The sequence below is a fragment of the Cupressus sempervirens genome, chromosome 4 (assembly GCF_028749045.1).
Source record: "Cupressus sempervirens isolate cs-2001-9-10 chromosome 4, ASM2874904v1, whole genome shotgun sequence".
NCBI lineage: Eukaryota > Viridiplantae > Streptophyta > Pinopsida > Cupressales > Cupressaceae > Cupressus > Cupressus sempervirens.
Window position 1 is genome coordinate 591159628 of NC_143121.1, and position 24056 is coordinate 591183683.

General features: G+C 36.6%; 1 protein-coding gene across 1 annotated transcript; it reads left to right on the forward strand.

Moving 5' to 3' along the window:
• Positions 1 to 7338: 7338 nt before the first annotated feature.
• LOC149562591 (uncharacterized) lies at positions 7339 to 11226 on the forward strand. The gene is made up of 2 exons (XM_089826068.1): positions 7339 to 7572; positions 8095 to 11226. Exon 2 carries the CDS (start codon positions 8473 to 8475, stop codon positions 10456 to 10458), a length of 1986 nt encoding a protein of 661 aa, XP_089682194.1. The 5' UTR covers positions 7339 to 7572; positions 8095 to 8472; the 3' UTR covers positions 10459 to 11226.
• Positions 11227 to 24056: the final 12830 nt, after the last annotated feature.

Below are 24056 nucleotides of genomic sequence, written 5' to 3' on the forward strand. Positions count from 1 at the left end.
CTTCGATTTATGCTTGATCTAACAATTTAGAATCATTGACATGTTCTATGCATCGGGGTGGGTCCAAGATACTGCTGTTGTTGAGCTGGCCTAACATGCTGGCACACATATGTATTATTTAATTTCTAATGACATCATTTTTCCTTAACTCTGCCATGATTGTCATTTTTAGGTATTTCGCTTCCTCGCTATTGGCAAAAATCACAAACTTCCCAGTAGCGACATAGCGAGCTCCGGCGGAGTCAAAACTTTTGGCCTATAAATGCTAAGTAGGATGCCACTGTGTCATTTAATCTGCACAACTCATTTTTGATGAATCACTTGTTCGGGGCCCATCTCTTTTAAAATTTCCATTACGTCACAACCTTCCGACTAGTCGCTACCTCGCTACCGACGAAAATCACAAACTTCCTGGTTAGCAAGATAGCAAATTTCGGTGGAGTCAACACTCTGATGATGGAGAACAAAAACACATTGATTGAAAACTCGTCAATTAATACTGATGCCAGAGAAGGTGGTCACACATATTTAAGAACTTGCATGGGAATTTCTGCAATCACATTAGTTTTTTAAAAAGGTTACCGCTTCCTTTAAAATCTGGGCACTCACTATGTTGCTACCGGTAGGTCGCATAGATTTTTCGATAGTGACTTAGCGATTCACCGGAAAAACTTCAATTTCGATGACACCATTTGCGAATTCCTCCTCGTGCATCCTTTCTGACAATGACAATCCTTAGAGATAGCACGTGACCATAATGCCTTCATATTAATACAATTTTTTCGGCGTTGGACTTCACTTTTAGCACTAGAACATAGTTCTTCGATGGTTGTTACATTGCTATAGGAAACAACCTCGCAACTTTTTATAGAAAGTACGCGACATTCATTGATTCTAACAAGATCCAACAGCGGGATAAGATTTTTCAAAAGGACTCAACAATGACCTCAATGTAGGCGGGAAAGAATATTCAGTTGCTGTTAAGACTTTCATGCCAAAAAAAGATTTAAAAGGCAAGACCTAGGGTTTTACACAGTTTTTAAAAGATATCAGAAATACAAGACCAAAACCCTAAAACCCTAGAACCTAACAAAAGAACTCACATTTGATTTTTTCACCATGATTCTAAGAAAAATTAATATGTAAAAATCAGACCAACAGGTCTTACCTTGTGAGAGGATTTTACACTTATAATAAAGTTAGGACTCGATTAAGAGATTTACACAAGATTTGTTAAAAACACTATGTTAAGAGATTATCATTGACTCAATCTATTAAAACTAATTCAGTACCCGATCCTCGGTTTGCTCTGAAAAGCTAGTTTTGGATCTCCTCTCTTCAATATGATCTGATCTTTGATTTGATATATATTTACTATCCTTCATTGCTTGATAAGGTCGCTCCTTCTATTCTGCAATAACAAGACTCTTTTGTCTCCTTTGCAATGTTTGCACTATCACACTTGATCATCTTTGTGATTGCACAAATAGATTACTTACTCCTTCTCACCATATCTTCAATTAGGTTTTGATCTACTATATTTAAAGATTTCTTTAAGATTTTATGGTTCCCTTTTTTGCCTCTTTATCTGGTTGGTTGAACACTACTCATAGGCATCTGTGATCCACATCATAAAATGCGTAATAGCCTCTGTAACAACCTCTACAAATATTAAATATCGTGTCAATGTCGGCTTGAAATGATTTAACTCAAAGTTTGCATCATTCTTGACTTGAATGTCAATTCTGCATTGCTCGACACTAATTGTCTTTGATACTTGGGATTCACTATTCTCACTATTGTTGATTGGTCTCTACTGTGCTCGACACCTTCTGTGTAACTTGGCATCAATGTGCTCAGACTGCTCAATAATCATTAAGCTTGGCTTATACTGAAAATACTCAATGACCAAAGTCTTGCTCGGCTCCTATAGAACTCGACATATACATGTTTATTTACAAGTCTTTATATGACACGGCCTATATAGAGTAGCTTAGTCGTAGTGATGTTCGTTTCACTTTGCCTAGTATATGACTAAGTGTTTGACACTGATAGACAATAATAGTTAGGGATAAAAACACCCATTTCAATTTTGCAAATGCTCATATGAATTCTAGAGCTAACAACTCTATAACATCTCATCCTTGAAATTTGAGGCAATTAATGGAAGATAAGTTTGCTCACCAAATTATTTTGACTACCTTTATTTGGCTGAATTTAAGGATAGATAATGTGTAGGACTTGAGACTCCCAAATCCAGTCTTGAAACAAGAATATTACCATTATAGGTCAACCTTATGCAAAAACCTTAAGGACCCTTTATAAATTACCTTTCGACATTCATTTCATTACAACTCACATTGGTATCTCAATCTTTCATTCATAGGATAAAATATTCTTCTCAAGAGCATATCTCATTCGAGTAGCAAACTACAACAAGACATCTTTAATTACTTGGTTTTTGTCAACTAGCAATTTTAGGAGATTAAATAAATATATTTATTTAATTTTTGGAGCACGAGGGCTATGATGGATGCACTTAATTAAAAAAATAGTTGAATTTATTCAAGAGTGGATAATTGGGGAAATGGAAAAAGTGTGTAATTAATCTAAATATATTAGTTAAGGGTGCTAAACAATTAAAATGTGTTTTCTTTATTAATGTTAGATAAGAAAAATTTGGATTAGTAATGTGTGGTTAAAATGTCGATGATTAATAAGTAACTTCATTATGAACTTGTTAAATATTCATGTATATGATATTTTGATTGGTTCTTATGAATTATGACATACATAGCAAGATTTTTTTCAGGGATATATTGTAGGTTATTTATATTTTTAAATAAAATTATGTAATTTAAAAATTTTTTGTGGTACATTACACTTACTACAACTTGTGCAACATAGACCCAAATTTTATAGATTCAAGATCAAACACCCTTCTTGCTCCTTTCTACAAGCCATTATGAGCCATTTTAACACATATTTGGGCAACACATTGATATGGTATTTAAGAAATGTGATGTATCATTAATTCATATGCAAAATTTGTGAATAAAAGACAATTAAAAGCACATTTCAAAAAAAAATTGAAGGAAAAAGGTACTACATATATTACATTCCTTTTTGCTTAGTGATGAATTCTCTTCAATAATCCTTATTATCATTAAGTTGGCTTGTATAAGGGATAGGCTTCAGAGAATGTAATCACTTATCAATGAAGGATTTGAGCAATACGCAATACAAATCCACAAAGCCCTTGAATCCTTGCATGTAAAAACTCGTAATAGAGAAGAAAAAGAAAAGAAGAAGCGAGGGTTTGCTTTGAAAATATGTAAATTGTATTCTCAGAAATGAAAAAGATGAGAGATAATTACAAAAGATCAATCCTTATAGAAGAAGATCAAAACCTGAAAAAAGGGTAACCTAAAAGGGAAAATCCATTTAATAATTACTAATTAATTATTAAATGTGAATGCATAAGTGCATAAAGTGAAATCTTAGGAAGGGAGAAAAAGTAATTTAATAAATGAAATGAAATTAACCTTTTTCTCTTACACACCCCCCCCTTAAGATGAACAACAATGTAGCTATGAACAATGCAGAAAGAGAAAGGAAACTACAATGCAATGCATAAAGCAAACTTGGGTCCCGACAACAAGGCCTGATGAGGTACCCAATCACAATCAAATCTCTATGAAACAAAGAAATAGAGTAAACCTAGTGGAAAAAAATCTACTCCAAAAAGAGATAGAAAAAGGATGCATAAATGAAATATCTCAAGAGAATCTCTCAAGACCATAAGTATAATGAAAGTCTCCATGATAGAAGCACGAGACTCCATAACCCCCCCAGAATGGCAGAACTCCTGTGTCAATGAACATACCAATGTGGCTCCAATCTGAAGGAAACAAAGGTAGTGAACAAGGATGATAACACCCATGTATGTAAGGTGCAGCTGGAAGTCCTAGCTGATGCTCAAAGGAGAAAGCATGAGAATCTTGAAATGGAATCTCCAATGGAGGTGGAATAACAGGTGTGTTGAATCTGTCATTTGAGAGGAGATGTGTGTCCTTTGATATATCCTCAACAACTACAATAGGTGGCTCAATTACTGGAGCTGCAATAGTAGGCAATGTTGAAGAGTAATCCTGTGCAAGAGATGGAATCTAAATAGGAGGCGGAGGAGTAGAAGTCACAACACTGGTCTCAGGAACAATACATAAGTTCAAGAGACTTGACTTCACCTCAATAGACTCTCATGAAACAAGAGAGTGAGTCTCTAATAGTGGAGATGGTGGACCAAAATGTGAGAAGGAATATAGGCGGGAAGCATGATAAACAGTTCTTATAGCAATAATATTGCCTGTCTCACTATCTCTGATGTGCATTGAATCCTGTGCAAACTCAACCATCTTCCCTGTCCCACTGTGTGTAATTTGATAAATAGAGAGAAGGTTAGAGGACAAAGATGGAACAAAAAGTACATCATGAAATGTACCATCATCAATGTCAATAGAAACTTTACCACATACAATCATAACAATGTTGTTCCCCATCAAAATGTGTGGAGTAGGAGAAGCCTCAAAAGAAGAGGAAAAATCTTGAGAAGATGTCATATGGTGTGAAACACCTAAATCTAGTAACCATCTAGAAGAATGAAGAACAGTACTTGCAAATAGTGCATGACCCTTTCCTATATCTTTACCATCTGACTGAAATGATGATGATAAATAAGGTCTATGAGAAGTAGAAGGAATATCAATGTTGCTCTTCTGAAGGAGAGTTGTCAAATCTAAAACCTATTTGGCATAGCCATCTAACTTCTTCTCATAGCAATGTGACTCATCATGATTAGGCTTATTACAATAAGCACATTTTGGTCTTTCTGGCTTTGATTTACCCCCTTTAGGAGGAGGTGGCCCTGATGAACTATGAGTGTAGGAATCAATCCGAGACTCTGTAGAATGAGATTTATGAGACTTCTCCTTTGTCCCTGAAGATGGCTAAGCTACCAATGCATTACTCTGTGAGCCTGTGAGAGAATCCAACTGAGAGAGCTTAGCTTGTTCTCGAGTCAACCGATCACAAAAAACCTCAAAGGATGGCATGGAAAATCTAATACCCAAAGCATCTTTGGTGGAATAGAAGGTAGAAGAAAAAATTTGAAGGTTTCCACGAAGCTTAGAAAGAATCAAGTAGATACACTCAGTGTCAGTCTTCGTCTTCCAACAACCCTGCAATAAAGATCTCAGTTGTTTGAATTTCATCAAAAAGTCCTCAATGGAGGGAAAATAATCTAATATAAGAGAGGTAAGCTCTGCCTCAATTTGAAGTGTCCTGAACTCATTCACTATACCAAACAAGCCTTCAAGCTTGGTCCACATAGCTAGAGGGGTATTGCACCCATCAAGATGAAATTATAGACTATTGGAGACCAGTAAAGCAATCAATCCTATTACCTCATCCATTTTGTTCTTGTGCTGCATGACCTCAAAAGACCTCTGTAAAACCGGTTGCATTTCATCTAAACAAGAGCACAACACTTTTGATCGGAGAAGCCATGTCATCAAGGTCTTCCATGTGTGGTAATTGTGAGGGATCAAAAGTTCTAGACAAGAAGAGGTGTCGACCATTGTTTTAGGAGTTTTTGATGTTTTCTGATATGCTAATATAATAACAGAAAGTAATATAAAAATACCCCCCACAATCCAAATAACCAAACCCCAACTTATAGATAAGAATGCATAAATGAGTGAAGAGCAAAAAAGCTTTAGAAGTGAATCACAGTACAAAATACTGGTGAAGTGATAGAGAATCTAGAAAGTACTCGAGAAGAGCTTTCTGATGCTTTTTTCGTAATGGAAAACAAAGCTATAACGAAGAAGTTATGCCCTCCAAAAGATAGAAGTCATCAATAGACTTCAAGCGCCAAAATAGGTACCAAAATGGAAAAATCGCAAAAATACCTATGCCATTGTCTTTGTCTCGGAACCAAATTTCCAACACTTCTTTCGGATCAAAAAAATACCCCCGTATGCTCGAGATATTGTGAGAAAACTGACAAGGCCCCCAAAAATGCACCACTCACCAGCGGTGGTGGCGAGGTAGGGCGAAGGGCTGGAGTTGCGCACTGATCTGGCGGAGACTGCAATGGTGCCATTGCGGTTATGTGACCACAATAGTATTAAAACTACTTATTTTATTTTTTTTTTGTGATTTTTTGAGAAAATTAACGCCTCAGAGTGCATGCAGAGACCATACGGCCCTGTTGTGCAAATTTTTTTGCCTCAGGATCAATGTTGTCCAAAATCAATAAACTTTATATGAAAATGAGAGTTTTGATGCCTTCTGAATCCATCCGTGAGGTCTATTTGGCCCCAAAGAGCTCCAAAAATTAGAAACCCCCCTTGTTTTCACAAGAAATACCCAAAAAACTTCAGATTTATTTTGTCAAACCCTGGTTCTCATTTTTCTTCAAATACCAAACAAGCTACAATAGATCTGACTTTGATACCATGAAGGATTTGAGCAATACACAATACAAATCCACAAAACCCTCAAATACCTGCATGTAAAAACTTGTCACAAAGAAGAAAAATACAAGAAGAGGCAAGGGTTTGCTCTGAAAATATGCAAATTGTATTCTCAGAAATGAAAAGGATGAGAGATAATTACAAAAGATCAATCCTTATAGAAGGAGATCGAAACCTGAAAAAAGGGTAACCTAAAAGGGAAAAACCATTTAATAATTACTAATTAATTATTAAATGTGAATGCGTAAGTGCATAAAATGAAATCTTCAGAATGGAAAAAGGTAATTTAATAAATGAAATGAAATTAACCTTTTTCTCTAACAATCAATTCAATAATCTTTTCAATCGTATCTCTAGACACCAACTTCACACATTTAGCTATCAATAGAACCATGATAAGCATGCTTATTAAAGCACCCTGTATCAAATTACTCACATGTAACATGATTTAATTATGTACATTTGATCACAACATTTAAGATCAATTCATATAAATTTTTGTTATTGCATACTTTAACGCATCCATTATATGAAGAACATTGATATCTAAATAGTGACATATACATCCAACATAACATCAACAATTTTTTATATTATTAGTTCTAAAACTAAATATTCTAATTTCTCATTTTCAATTAATAAATATTTATCACTACATTTATCAATCCAACTCTAATGATATATATTCATTAATTTTCTTTTATTGAATAAAACAAAAGAATGAAAGGCAATAGTTTTAATTTATATATGCAATACAATTATTTTCATTTTATTAAAAATAATATTAATGAATTTCACTTTCCGGATGTTTTCTTTTTTATGATAATGATCGGAGGTTGCCTTTTAAATGTTCAGATTGAAAAAGGAAACATCCAGTACGAACGGCCATTGAATATATGCGTAGCTCGGGGTCGCCACAGAGATCAATATAGTACGCTATACTTTGGTCGCAGTCTATTTTTTTTATCGCTTCAATTCGTATGATTCTTTGCTTCGCTGGTTCATGAATTGCGCCGTTCTTTAATTCTCAATAAAGGTATGTCGAAAACCTGTTAAACCTTATTGGTTTGTTCTGTACATGAAAGCCCCATTTTGTTACACAGGCATTATTGAAACGGTAATGATTTTCATTTCCAATTATTTTTCTAAATGCTTAAGAAAATCGTATAATTTGAAGATTATTTACGGTTTGGGGCAAGAAAAATAAAAGCAAGGGTTTTAATAAAGCTTAATTAAGAGCTCGAGCCAATAGTTCTCTTGAATTTGAAAGGAAGAGGCTAAAGGTGTGAACTAGGATAATCTGGATTTCTAGTGATAATTATTGTGAATGCTGAAATAGATACTTAACGTTTTGAGTCATAATTATCTTCTGAGCGTAATTGAGAGAATTGAGGCCAGTTTCATATTTAGGGTTTCTTTGTTTTTCTGTTTTTTCGAATTTTCAGCATTCATAGTTTGAATGATTACTTTATGTTGAATCATCAATTTTGTAGTGAGGTTTTGAGAAGTTTCCTCTGATAAATTCATAGTCCTGACTCCACCTTTTGTGGATTTACAGACTAACTAGCGTAACCGAAGCCTAAAGTGGAGGATCTTAAGGACGGTGAATATTGCGTTTAGGGTTTGAAAGAAAATTCAAGAAGATAAAACATACGATTTTAATTTGTGCCTCAAGCAGGAATAACCGCTTCGGATTTGGCAGTTTATGCGAACGGAAGGGGTTATATGCTTTGTGGCCCATTTAATATATTTTATTAACCGGGGTTTGAAAGTAAATTTTAGCAGCCACACCATACTAAACTTATGTTCATTCAATTCCTAAGTTTTGTTTCTTCACACGAACAAGGATTTGTGCTTGAATGGCCATTGAACAAGATCGTAGTTGCAATAACAAGGTCTGACATGGTTTTCATTTCTGGCCCGGATAAAAATTTTGATGGCTTGGTGGGTTTTATCTCGAATTCAACATCTTTGGCCTTTTGCAACCAAGAAACCTGATGATTTGAAAGTTTCAGATAGTCTTGTTGGTGCTCTAGTGGTTCCTGAATCAACGAAACAGTTTGTCTTTGCTCTTCGTGATCCTGATTCTCAATCTGTTGTTTACTTATTGGCTGCTGAGTCCTTGTCAGAACGGTCTGCATCAGATGCTGAATTCTTGGTTAAGGCTGTCAAACCCAAGGTTGTGGTTGCGCAGATAGGTCCTTCATCTTTGGATGATGTGCGAGCAGAGGAAAGTAATTTGAGCTCAGATAACTCTTGTTCTGTCCCAACTTCGTTGTTTGGAGTGGTTAAATGTTGCTTTTTAGAGAAGATAAATTGGAGCAAGTTTGAGAGTAGGGCTGGTTCTCAAGTCTTACAAACAATTTTTGGAACAGGCTTCTACGGTCATGTTTTATCTGCAAAACAAGCAGCTATAGAAAACAATTCTCTATTCCTTTTCCTTGAAACTCCATACAGCAATGGTCAAGCCAATAAACTAGATGCTGTTGAGAATGAACAGCCTTCCAACCAGAATGGACAACATACTGGTGCCATGACATCTTTTGCAGAGATCTATCAGAGTAGTGCCTTTTTTGGGCAGGTGAAGGCATTGCAAGGAGATGTGGTTTTAACTTTACCTACGGGCTATAAGAGGTATCTTATGGCAGACTCCCTTCGGCCATCTGTAAAAGCCTTAGCTTCATCCATGGCCTTGTCTTTGCAAAATTCATTAACATTGGATCAAGAATCACAGGCTGTTTCAAATGCAAGGTCAGAGAATTCCTTTACACAATCTGGGCGTGATGTGGATGATCAGATTCCTTCTTTTGCACATTCTTTCTATTCGTTACTGGTAGATTTGCATGAGATGTTTAATAATCTTCCCGCTGTAGATAAGGCTTTAGGTTGTGCAAAGAAAATGCTGGGTGATGTGGAACAAGGGAAAGAAATAGATTGTCAAGTATTATCTCAAGTCAACAAGTTTAGGATTGCAGTGGAGGGGCTCAGAGTTGCTCTCAATTCAGCAGCACGCACTTCTATCAAGAAGGGAGAAAAGGACCTGAAAAATGGCAACTTTGATGACCTCCCTTATGAGGAGAAGTGCCATGTACTTTTTGCTCAAGCTCTGAGAAGACAGACTCAGCAGTCCGACACAGTAGTTGCTATTGTTGATGCTAGTAGCTTGTCTGGAATCAGAAAGTATTGGACAAGTCCGGTTCCTGAAGCAATAACAGACTTAGCTGAGGAGTGTTTTATATCTGGTTATTCTGATGATGATTCAGACAGCAGGAGTAGGCTAGTGGACAAACCTGTTATAGCAGTAGGGGCAGGAGCAGCAACTGTTTTAGGTGTATCATCTTTTTCAAAAATTGCGCCTGTTTCATCTTTCGTCAAGGTTGCCACTTTTAAAGTTCCAGCTATCATGAAATTTGGGCTATTGCAGACAAAGAGATCCGCAGTAGGTATAATGGGTAACATTTTTACTCCAGCAAAGCTCCTATTTCCTGCATCAAAAAGTGTCATCCCTGGGAAGCTAGTTTATGGTTATGGAGTTAATGCTCCTGCTAGTGTGAAAGCAGCAGCTGCAGCAGAGAAACTGAGACTAGCAACTCACAGTATTATAGCTTCTGCTGAAAGGTCAAGCTTGTCAGCAATTAGGACAGCCTTCTATGGTATCATGCGGAAAAGAGTGGGCAGGGCAACTGGACCTAGCCCGTGGATAACCTTTGGGGGCAGCATTTTGACTTGTGCGGGCCTTTTAGCATATGGAGATGGAATAGAGTGTGCTGCAGAGTCAGCTCCTGCAATGCCCACAATAGCACGTTTAGGACGTGGTCTTGAAAATTTGCGCCATGCATCCCAAACTCTACGGCAGATGGATTCTTCATCTGCATGGGAAAAAATCTACACTTCGCTGGATAGCCTGCAGAAGGGAAGGTGATATGTTCAAGCACATTCCAGCTGCAGAATGAAACAAGGCTTAATCTGACTTCAACACTTACCATTTTTGTGGTAAGGGGCACAACTTCGTTTACCTGATAGTCTTTGGGACATAAACGCTAAATAGAAAACACACTAGTATACTAAACTGGCACTCCAAGGGCAGTCACAGAAAGTTTGCAAAATGAATTAAATCTTACAGGATTTTTATTGCTGAGAGCTAGCAAAATACCGTTAAAATATGTCTTATCTTTGAGCTACATGATATTTCTGGCAAGCTTTCTCTGCAAGTTTGGGCTGAATTTCAGTTTGATCTGCAAGAAATGTTCGTTTAGAATTGCAGGATTTGTTCCATCCAGTTATTGAATCTATAACAGTGGTACAAGATGCTTCATTTATCCAATACTAATTTGCATCTTGAGAATGGCTGATGTATGAAATGTTAGGATTATTGCCTAATGCTTGAGCTGATATAGTGAAGAATATTTGGATTAGCACCTAATAGTCTGGTTTATTAGGCACGAACTGCGGAATTTGCTCTCATGTGGGTCAAATTCAAATGATCAGGTGCAGAAATTGGAGATGCAAGCGCAATTGTAAATAGTGGTTTTATCTGATCTTCCAAAATATCTAGTAGATATTAATGAGTGTTCTGTGTGTATCTGCTCCTACCCGATTTAGGAAGAGTTGCTTGCTAAAATGGATGAATTTTGAGATGGTTGTATTTATACAGTGGTTAACAAAGATATTATTCATAGTTGACAGGAAATTGGTACTGGTATGTAAATATATTTATTGCCATTTTCTGAAAAAATACAAGCAGCTTATCTATTGAAACAAAAATGAAATTTGCTCAAATAATCAGTTGGCAGCTGACAGTAGTGCATCTGAAGTCTATATATCTAGAATAATTAGATGCCTGATGGTGACGCCATTATTTGAATTCTTGTCAAAGACAATATTATAGAGTTCATTTAACAGTGCAATTAAATATGAAACTACTATGAACATCTAAGTTCCCTTCAACAATTGAACAGTCTCAATAATCATGAAAATGATAGTAACAAAGCATTTCAACTGTAGCCCATTAGGGGCATTTTTGCTGCAGTCATTTTTCGCTGTAGTCGTTTTTATTTTTTTATTGCAACTTCTTCCCAGGTTTTGGACTTGCTGTGTGAAGGGTTGGGAACCTAATTTCCCATTTTATCTTATATAAAACAGTAGTCCATGAGGGGATTTGGCTCTCCCAAAATTGCTAAGCATATAAATCCGTTGCAATAAAAAATTGGAGAACACCAATCGTGGTATTAATTGTAGGATACCTTAGCTGTCAGGAAACATTACCATAAGGCAATATAGGAGCTAGCTAGGCTTTTTCATTCACCAAATTCTCTTTGAAAGGTCCTCCTAATTCACCAAATTTTGGAAGAAACTGGCTATTTCTTCATAAGTACGTATACCCATGGTAGACATAGATTTCAATGAGCCAACAGATCTTGGAGGAAACTGGCAATTTTTTCTTAAGTATGTATACCATGCTAGACATAGAGAATCTATAGATTGTAGCTTTTGTTTGCTTAAGAGCTTCTATGGTCCATTGTGTACGATCATCTAGATAATCCTGAGCTTCCATTCTTAGTTTTGAAGCCTTGGATTTCTACCTCTCTAGCTCCCCAGCCATCCAAAGGTTGGTTTTCATATCCTACTTGTAGTTTGGGAATGGTGGTAATTTTGATAGAGCTTAAATTTGCCTTCTTGCTCTGTGAGGTTTCGAAGGCCAAAATGCTGCTTTCCAGAAGAAGCTTGATGGAAGTGAGCCTTGTCTTTTGAAAAATGATTCCTGCATTTTTGAAAACCTTGCGTACCTTTCGAAACCTGTTTTTGGTCCCAGAAGGCCACTAAAGGGTAAGGACCTTACCACATGGAGTATCTACATCAACCTGAAGGGCGCACTAATTCCAATATCCGCATCATAAAAGTTGGGATGTATGGATCAATCTTGCAGTCTGCAACTTGGCTGCCTTCATTTGGAATCTCTCTCTCTCTCTCGTTAATGGCTTGGAAGCCAAAAGTCATCTTGGCAAAGCAGCCAGGAATTTTGTCCTCTATTCTTCTTGTCATTTGATGCATTGCTCCAAAATCCTTAATAAATTTTATGTTGTGTTCACTAGCCTTAGGAATTAGTTTTGACACAATGCATGACAGGACTTGAGATATCAATCAGTCAAATCATGAGCCCTAGAAAATCTTCGTATCTTAATTGTAGGCTTCCCGTCCAAATTGGCAAATTTGCCAATTTTTGAACGAGACTAGCACCCCTCATGATTAGAGGAAGGTTGTATAGGTACAATCAAATTGGAATATTATTATTGGCTATGCTTTAATCAGTGGGATCGAAGAAAGTGTCCACGTGATTGAAAAAAAAAATATTGGAAGTTGAAGAGAGAAACTATGATCTAAAAGTTCCACTGAAGAAGTATTCAGTTATTCAGGCTGCTTCATTTCTATCTACACCAGGCCAATAAATCTTCAACATGGCGGTGTTTCTTCTCATTTACAGAAATAAATGGATTTGGAACCTAATTTCTTAGATATTTCATTAATATAGTTGTTAGAAATATAGAGATCAATGGGATTTGCTTCATGGATTTGGAACCTAATTTCTTAGATATTTCATTATTATAGTTGTTTGAAATATAGAGATCAATAGGATTTGTTTCCCGTGTGATCTGTATATTCCCAGAATAAATGCAATAAAAGGTTTTAGAATAGATGGGCGAGGAGGCCTAGGAATTAGTGAATTTTTATTCTTGCACACACTAGAAGTTTGGTGTCTACCTTAGAATAATCTTTAAACCCATGATTTGAAACAAAGCACCCCTTGTAAGACATTTAAAAAAAAAAAAATTGATGCATCTACGGAAAGGATTTGAAGGGGTTTTACGAACACTGGAAACCCTTGGTGACAAATTCTTTTGCTCCCAGTCATATAAGTTTGCGTTTTTCATTGCCATGGCTATGAAAGGTGGCAAAACCTTCACCCATTTGCTTTGGCCTTCTTCTGGTCAACAATTGTCCACGGGTTCTTAAGTTGGTTTGTACAGTCCGAGTTGGTCTAGGGGTGGAGAAAATATTCTCTTGAAAGATAGGTGGACTAATGATGGACTAATGATGGAGGTGTTTTTCTCTTGAAATAGAGGTGACAAGGTTACATCTCACAAAGGAGTTGGTCTAAGGGTGGAGAAAATATTCTCTTGAAAGATAGGTGGACTAATGATGGACTAATGATGGACGTGTTTTTCTCCTGAAATAGAGGTAACGAGGTCACATCTCACAAAGGACCGGGATATGTATGCTTTATATAGTAACAATAATATGGACTACTCCATTCTCCTTGCTATTTGTAGACCAAAAAACAGTTTGCTGGTATCAGAGATTGTAAAAGATTATTTTCTTTTCTTTAACACTCTTTTGTTTGTCTCTATGAAATAATGCAACTAGGTTACTGCTCATTGTTCACCACATTTATAGTTCATTTAATTTGCCCCCTACATATATAGAGAGAGAGAGGTATCTGCATGTATCTATGCTCCACAAAGTTTTTACGACAAGGATGTTTTGCGAGATAAGAACGTTTTTCTGGTATTGGTATGGTTTGAGACCAATTTTTAGGGGGACGGTAGGGGCTGACTATTAAAAAAAATGGTGAATTTTTATATATAGAGAGAATTCAAATATGCATATAAGAAAATTTATAAACCATTCACCATAGACATTTTAGAAGCTCAATACATAGAAAATTAACAAAATTCAAATACTTTCATTGTAAAATATGGTGTACAAATAGCAAAAATGCACAAAGGCTCCAAGTTTCGTGCATGGAATGATATAAAGAGAAGTCTAACTAAAATGTTAAACAGTAAGCAGTAACACGGTTCAACTCTAGAATCAGCTGTCCATAATAATCAATATCAATAATGCATCTACAAATAATACATGCCAAATATATGGCCGTCCATAAACAACACATGGTAGGTCTAGGAATCTAGATCATAATCAAAGTTAGTCTCTGAGTTATCGACAAGCCGAGGGTATTCCTTTTCAAATAGAATTTGCATGCATCCTCGGGATAGACATCCCAACATAACGTTGGAGTTTGACGTAACTCAAATACTTTGTTAATCTTGTGGCTGTGATGGACTATGAACAACCAATAACTTATCTTATCATCTAGAGGTAAGGGTGTTCCCCTTGATTGATTGGAAGGCTATATGTGGACCACTTCCTCTATGTAGTAGATGAACTAACAACCTATGAAATAAGACAAATGATAAGTATTCTCAACTTAGGTGCATCTCTACCATGCAACATCCACCATCTAATATGGTTAGTTTTAACTAATGTACAACTCTATCAGTCATCATCTCCGGCCTACCAAAGGTTGGACTATGAAGATTGGCAAATGCAAGCATCATTTTCATTATACATTTTAGTAAGGGTTGTAAAGAAGCCCTCCTTCACCTAAGTTGAGCACACAAAAAAACATATTAAGTAATGTTAAATCAAAATAAAGAGATAATAAGGAGATCTACGTTGCTATTTGAAATTTAAATTGAAAACTCAAGATTTCAAATTTGAGACACACCTCTTTAACAACATATAGAGGCACTATTTCAAATCTCAATGCCTAACATTTTGGATTGAGAACATAGGCTGCCATGTGACATTGGGTGTTCATAATGTTCCATCATCGTGTCATAATGGGCCTAAGATGCTCTTCGCAAAATGCCAAAGTAGGGTCCCTTCTATGAATAGATTACTTGATTTGCCCACGCATGTTATCAAAGGTTGAATAAATCTATATTGAAGGTTTCATAAACCCTTCCAAGGTTAGGAGAGTCAATATTGACATATCTAATGACCTACACAAGAGGCTCAATGAAGGAGAAAACATAGCTGCAAGTGCAAGCAAGTTTATTGTTAGAAACATCTTAAAGTTTAAAATTCTTAAACAATAAAATCAACAAATGTCATAATTAGAAATTATTTTATTAAATGATAAATTACAAATTTCTTACCTTGTGGATCACTAGTCATCATCAATGATACTTTGCTTCACATTGATTTCCAACAGTGTGTTGAACTCATGTCATCTACTCCACTTGTGGGCTTTTCTTAACCTAAAGCATCCATTCCAACAAAATCAAGTAGCTAGCATATCTAATCTCCATAGGCTTAATAAATTCCTTCCTAGAAAATGTCTTGAACACTGCAAGAGGTATGATGGTTGCAAATAAACATTGGCACATATTTAGTCTTGGACACCATTTCCTTTATCCAATCAATTTTCCTAATATCCTTCAAGGTTTTGTTCAATGCATGTATACAAAATGATGTCCAAAAAATGTGCTTATAATTACTCTCCACCATTAATCTAGTTGACTAACACACTTGAGCTAAATGAGTGAATATTTTCACAACATTAGCAAGTCCAACCTCTTCTATAACATCTCTCCAAATATGAAATTGGAAGATTTCATACATCTTTTTACTCGAACAATCTATACCTCCAAGAAAATAAGTCTGATGTGCTAGTGACAATCAGATTGATGAGTGACTGCTCTTTGATTTCAGTTTGACCATCCATGATGGTGGAACACCTTCATTCAACAATGTTTGTCTCATATCATCATCAAATTGCTCAATTCTAAAAACTCTTTATCAAGATTGATAGTGTGTAGTTTTGTTTCTCTAGGTGGTACAAATAAGGGACAAATATAATAGATATCTTTGGGCTTTGGTTTATAATGAGGAATGTGAAATATGGAATGGTATGCCATCAACAAAAATAAAACTGCCAGTAGAGCTTTCAAACACCTCTTTTCCTTTCAAATTAAACAAATTAACAACGTTCATTTCTCTTAGTCTTCTTTTTCTTTCCTTTCCTAGTAGTGGGAGTGGATGTGGTTGTGCTACTCAAAGGCATACTAGCCCGCACATTCTCTATTGGAGTCCTTGATTTTAATGCCCCCCACTCCACATGCAATTTACTTAAGTTTTTATGCTTGTGTTATTTTTTTGCAATCTTTGACCCCTTGACCCCTTATTCTCAAAAGATGGCAATAGACTATAGTATAGCTCCCAAAATATGTTTGTGGCACAAATGAAACTCTCATCACCTTCTTATCCCAAATTAGAGTAACTTGGATAAGGAATACTTGAAAAATAAATGTTACAATAAAACAAATAACAATCTTAGCTACAACATTCTTAATGTTTTTGCTTGGAAGGAACATCCTCTATCCAAGGGTTATCACATATCCATATGTTGACTCTTCACAATATTCTGGCACATGGAGATTATATCAATCTCAGTCTTGCTAGTTAGATGGAGATCGATCTCTCATATTGACATTATGGTTATTCCATTAGTCTTAGTCATTTCAATCAAATGTAGACTATATTGAACTCTCATACATACATTATGGAGATGATATCAAACTCTCATACTGAGACTACCATCTTAATTAGCCATTCTTATAGAAATTATAACATCCTCTTCATAGGAACTATACAAATTTTGATCAATTTCTTCCCCTTAAAGGGGTAATTTATTTTTATAAATAAAATAAGATATCTCTTTATTTAGTTAGTAAAGTGTATTTATTTATTGTATATGTATATAGTCACATATATAATCCTAATTGTATATATTGAATTCATCTCTATAAACATAACATACAAAACTATCAAGTACAAATATGAAGCCTCAAGTTAAAGTCCCTTTATTTGAATGGAACTTTTAAAATAAATTTTAGTTTTAAATAAATATATTACAATGTGCAGTTCAAGGGTTGGGTAGGATGATGAGAGGGAGCAAGAGTGGGAGTGCCAGTGTTTTAGGTAACAGAGAGTAGTTGAGGAATCTACCGAGGGTGATGGAAATACAAATGGATATGTTGGGCAGGTGCCTTGACTTGTGTTGGCTTTATGAATGTTTGGGTGTGTGTCTTTTGGCTTGCCCTTCTAGTGGTACAATCTATTTTTCTTTTGCTGTAGGGGTGCTTTGTAGCTACAGGTTAGGGGCTTTGGGACTCTTCCCCACCACCTTGTTGTTTCCCTTTTTGGATGTTGTTGGTGCCCTTCTCTGGGATCTTTGGCTAGCCTTTGGGAGTGATTCTTTGGGCATTTGTTTCTAGCTGGAGTGGTTTTGGGTGTTGATGGTTTCTTCTGCCCTGCCTCTTTTTGGGTTTGTTAGCCTTCTCATCTACAATGATTCCTCTTCCATCAAGGATTCATTTGTTCATATCTGGTTGCTAGATTCTTGGGTTACTTATCATTTGGTAAGGGTTTGCCCTTTTTTATCAGACATTGTCTTGCCCCTAGCTACTTCTAGGTTGTCCTATTGGTGACTAAGGAGGCCTTGTGTGATTCTTTGTTTGTGGCATTGCTTGCAGTGCCTTCCTGGATCTGTTTCTTCTCCTATACTCTTCACCTATTCCCCATCTTCTTTGCTCAGTTTGGTGGGTTTGAGGTGGATCTAATCTCCTGCTTGTTCTTTGGTGCCTTTTGTCTTTGGAGGATGGAATTGGTTAAAGGTCTTTCCCTTTCCCTTTGTTCTTTTTTCTTTCTATTTTTTGCCTTGACTAGTTATCTCCATGCAAGACTTTTATTAAGGGAGAGTCTTTCTCTTTGGAGGTGAGATTTCACCTAGTTTCTTGGAGGCGGATGTTGTCTTCTTTCCATTTTTCTCTTCTTTTAGGATCTCTTATTGAGGTGAAGGCACATCCTTCAGTGGTGGGTTCTTTTTGGTAAGAAGATTTTAGTGGTTGTGGGTGTTATTCTGCTTTTAGTTGCTTGGTTGAGGGTTTGTTTATGGCTGGAGGCATTCTATTGGCTGTTTGTTGCCTCTCACACCAATTTGGAGTGTCTTTCCCCTCTTATTAGTTGCTAGGTCTTATAGGTTTCCTTCTTCCCAATCTCTATCTTTTCCATTAAGTATTCAAGGTTTTCTATTATGGAGCTTTAGTTTCTTTTGCCGGTGTTCTAATTCTTTGTTCCTCTTCCTTGTCCCTCCTTTCTTAGGAACAAAGGGTGTTCTCTAGTTTTTGGTTGGAGGGTCTCGCCTAAACGAAAGCTATAATTTTAAGTGCTAGACCCTAGGTCCAACTAGTTGCGTCTCCTTTCAAAAGCCTTTTGAATTCGCCTTGTGTGAATTCCTTTGTGTTTGTTGTTATGACTTGATGTTACTTTAATGATCTTGCTTTTTATTTTATTGTATGGGTCTAGGTCCTATCTTGCTTTACCTAATCAAAACATTTAATATTATCTATAATCATGAAGAACTATTTATCATATTTATTACTTGGATGGATGAGAATTTCCTGATTCCATAAATATATATGTGTGCCTTTATATACACACGTGTTTTCATATTATACAAATATAGACTTCATACATTTTATATTATTAACCAATCCTATGTAATCTACTACAAGGTCTTCTTTCCTTTATTTGTCACCTTCTTATCTTTGTGATCCTTATTCCCTTCTTAACTTTAACTCTGGTTGTTTTGTAAGGTTTAACTTGGGGATAGGATATCAACGGCTCCCGTTATTGCATGCTCTAGGGTTTCTATTGGCGAGGATGTGCATATTGGTGTGGGTGATTCTTTGGCCATGTGTCCCATGGGTAATCATGGTGAGCTTGTTACAAGGTTTATGTTCCCCACTTTAGTGGCCTTTTTTGTGCATGCTAGGGATTTGTTTGCCAAGGATCTCGTTTCCATTTTTGATGGTGTTGGTAGGGATGGCCTTTCTCCCATAATGGGTCAAGATATGGTGTTCTTAGGGTCTACGACCTCCATTTTGGCTTTTTTGCACAGAATATTAACAGTTTGTCTTAGCAGGTCTTTGGGAAACCCTCTTCTCAGGAGGGGGATATTTTGGGAGCTCATTTTTCTGTGGATGTAGCTATCTTGTAGGAAAGTGGGGTCTGGAAGGCGGTCTTGGGAGATTTGTCTAGGCCCTCTTATGCGTAGTCTCTGCATAATGGCGGTGGTTTTGGGACCGTCACTAAGTCGAAGATCTCTAAACCTTTACCTACATGAAACCCTATTTTTGTCAAAGATACAATTTCAGAGATTGAGCAACACCCTAAGGCTCTTGAGGCGAATGCACTCATTTGTTGATTCAGAGGATTTTGGTCCTCTCTCATGGAGCTCCACACTTGGATCTCAAAGCACTAGGATCAATACCTTACTAACTCTGTCCATATCTTTCCTTGGTAAGGGGTTTCTTTATTGTTAGATTTGATAATGCAAATGATAGGAGATTGATTTTATGTGATCATTTTTTCACTTGGGATAACCACTCCCTTTGAAGGTTAAACCTTGGCACAAGGGTTTAAATCCTACCACTGATTTTTTTTGGTAAAATGCCCATATGAGTCTGTCTTCCTAACCTCCCTCTTCATCTCTGACATGATTTAGTGCTTAAGGAAGTTTGAGAGGCTTTAGGTGATTTCTTAGTGGCAGATTTAGAATCCTTTGATATATTGCACTCTATCTATGTAAGGATACTTGTTTTTTATTAAGGAAAATAGGTTTTGGAGGGTGCTTGAAACCCTTTACAAATCAAAATATCTTCAATGTAGCCCGATCAAAAGATACAATAGATCAAAGGTGAAACAGGTCACCGGCCAAAATTAGGTGACCAAGGTGGCCTCACAGATATCACAATACACTTCTACCACCAAAAACAAGTTTTGAAACGAGTGCCTGAAATCCCACGGTTACAAAAGAAATAGACATTAAGTCTTGAACCATGTCAAACTACAAAGATACAACTGGCCAAAAAGGCTAGGAGAGCCAAACAAAAAGGGACAGCCTCAAAAGAAATGGTGAGCAACAAGTTTTGAAAGGACAAACCAAATACAAAAACCAAGCCTCAAGATTTACCTTTCAGTCCCATCTTTTGAGAACATAAAGACATATCAAATCAAGGATTGGAGGGCTTGAATTTTTTTCCTTTTACTATTGTCCATCCATCCTCCACCTTCCTAGTAGCCTTGCAGCACACAAGGTCATCAGCTCCACAAGCAACCCCCAACACCCTTGCGACAAGAGGAAACAACTCCACCACACAATTTTTGGACCACAAGAGAAGAAGGGACATCAACACCATCTTGAGGCAGAGCCACAAGAGGGGCAACAAACGAATCAACAGTTACAACAACCAAATAAGGGACTATTGCAACATTCTTGGTCACCGCCATAGGGACATCATTTGAAACATCAGAGACAACAACATAATCCTTCACCAAAGACATATCTTCCTGAGAAGAAGCTTCCAAACCATCTCCAACAATGGAAACTTTCTGAACAATGTAATGATCATCCGAAACTCCCAACCACCAAGAAGGTGATTTCCTTGATCTAACCTTTTTAAAGGAGCATCTTGTAGCGAGATGGCTGGTCTTATGACATTTCCTGCATTTGAAGGGAATACCCTTGTAATCAAGAAGCTCCATAAGAATGTGAGCATACATCGTCTTATGTCAATCTCCATAAGAATGTGAGCATACGTCGTTCAATACACATTAGAAGATGCGGCATCAACCATCAAGAAGTCACCAAGGGCCTCCCCCAGAGCCTCCAGGACTGAATCTAGCCATAAGTAAATAGGAAGATTCGACAACCTAACCCAAAGAGTAATCTTATTAAAGAATTCAGTCGACGAGTCAAAATCCATATGTCAAGGTTTAGCCATCAAGGGGAACCTCTCCTCCCAAGAGAAACCATGACGTAGGATGGCCTTTCTATCTTCAACAGTAGCAAATTTCACAATAAAAAACCCCCTTGCCACAGGGTATATTTGAACTAAATCCGAAATGATAGGCTCCCAATTTTTGGATATCCAATAGAGAGGGCCAAAATCTCCTAAAACAAAAAATAGTAGCTGTAGAAGAGAAGTCCTCCACATATGTGGAAATCTCATCAACTATTTCAAATTCTAGATGAATCAGAATTGGGTTACTTACAGCAACAGGCATAGCAGCTCAGAGCCCCAACTTCACAGCTTGACCCCCAATACCTGCCTCATAGGTAGCCACATCAATATATGAGATAGTGGATCTTCCCACAACCCCCCAAGGTAGAGCAACATGAGCCTCCCCAACAGGATCCACAAGAGCAGAAGCCACACCCCGATCCACTATAGAGGGACCAACCACCCCATTGTCTGCCAGAGAATGGGTGGCAAAAGCCGCAGGTTCAAACCCTGCAAGAACGCGGGTAGAGATGAGAGTGGGAGTGGGATATGACATCAATTTCTCACAATATTGTGAGTTATCTAAGAATCATAGTATTGTTACATAGTATTATTATGCAAGGATACTTGTTGATATAGATGCTTTGAAAGTATTTCCATCGCATGTTAAACTCTATAGCCCTATTGGCTCCTGGATTCATTCATTAAGATTATGAGGGTCTCCCATTTAGATGCAAGAAATGCTTCAATACCAGGCATGTGGTAACAAATTGTGTAGTTGGAAAGATCAAATCCAAGAAGCCCACTTAGTGGCAAGGGGCTCAATGACAACATTATACGATGGACAAAGTGTCTGATTTTGATGTGGATGATTACCAAGATCTTGGTGTTCTTCAACATCAAGAAGCTGATGTTGTCCCTTCAATTGTACAGGTTTTTGAGGTTGGTCATAAAGATGATATTGTGTCTGGTTGCGTTATTGTAGCTCCTAATGATCATATTATGGCTAATTTTGTTGGATCAACCCAACATGATGTTGTGGTTAGTAGTGGTTCTCTGATGGGTAGGTCCTACTCTGCTGGAGTTACTTCTTTTGATCCTGATTTTTTTTTTGCTTGTGATGATAGTTCTATTGAGTTGTTGGTTGGGCATTCTATGACAGATAAGATCGAGGAGGGATGGATCATGGCTAAAGGAAAAAATTCAAAAAAATCCCCTCTCATTCTTCTTCAAATCCCCACAAGTCGAGGGTAAAGGGGTAATCTTAATTTATGTTCTCCTAATGAGTGGTTTGATTACTAAGTGCTTATCCTTTCTTAGACTACCAAGTTGTTTTGTGGGGCTTTTGAATTAATTTTCACACCCTTTCAATCTAAGTTATGTTGTGTTTTTGTCCAATATTGCTTTGTAGTGCATAATGCTTATCTTTCAGGTTTGGTCCACTGGTGTTTAGTTTTAGACCTAATTGTATTTGGGTTTCAGGGTCCCTTCAAAACCTATTTTCTTAGTAAAAAAATCATGTTGTTTTGTGCCATGTAATATGTGGCCCAACCTTGTTTTATATCTTATGTCTTGGAAAGGTGCAACCCTCATACACGACTCATTGTCACTAATATTTAGACTATCGATTGCATGTTAGTAATGTTTAATAATGCTTAGATTATTGATCAACTTCTTAGGTCAATACTATTAGATTTATTTATATTGATATTTCTTTATTGAATAAGGATAATATATTATAATTAATATCTAGATAATATTTATAATGTATTATTATTAATATTATTTGATAACATCGTTTATTCCAAACATTGATAAATAGGGATACCAAATTGGAACATATATAAGGAGCTGGTTAGGAACTATATATTTAAATATATTATTCCTATATCTAGGGATCTTGACATATATATTAATATTGAACAAATTCACGAATGTATACATCACATGGGTTAACTTAATTGAGGGCCACAGTAGTCTCTCCATCCCAACTTTTCTTGTCCTCGAGCATTTTAAGGACTTATTTCTCCCAAGAGGCATCCACTTATGGAATTTTTTTCTTCGTTTGATTAAAAATTGAGTAATAGTCTTGTTCCTTAGTTTCTTTTCTCAATTATTGAGGATATTCTTAGGTACTAGGGTAAGCTTACGACCTTCATCATCTAAGGGAGGTAATTCAACACAAGGAGTCACTTGTTATTGTTAGGAACTACAATTGGAGCGATTGTTATGTTGTCATTGATGTCAAACCTATTGGTAAGAAAAGTGTCAAAGCCTACTAAATAGACATTTGCTATTAGTGTAGAGTGCCATATCATTGGATTGATGAAGAGGATTTGAAAATAAGAGATCATGAGATGACCTAGTGAAAGGTTGAGTGTAGAGATGTGTTAAGTATCATGGAAATACAATGGGCACTTGATAAGTTAGTTCTTGACTAGATAATGTGTTGTTCAATCAATACATGAAGTGTAGAAGATAGTTGCATAATTCTAAGAGTTGAAACAAGTCATAAAGATAAGCTTGATTGAGTATCAGTGTTGCATGGGCAATGAAGGAGTTGAAGCATAAGATTAAGGAACTTAAGTAGAAGCCAAACAAAATACTCCAAGCCAGGTGATAGTTATTGCTGAGAAAATGTATGAACAAGTATAGTAACGATCGAGCGTAGTAATGGTTGAGTGAGCATGTTGATGCCAAGTGATAAATTATACTAATTGATGAGATACACAGTGATGACCGAGCTGAAGAACATAGTGATTGCCGAGTGACAAAAAAGTTACAATTTGAGAAAGACTTGATTGTGAGGCTGACACAGTTGGAATTTTGA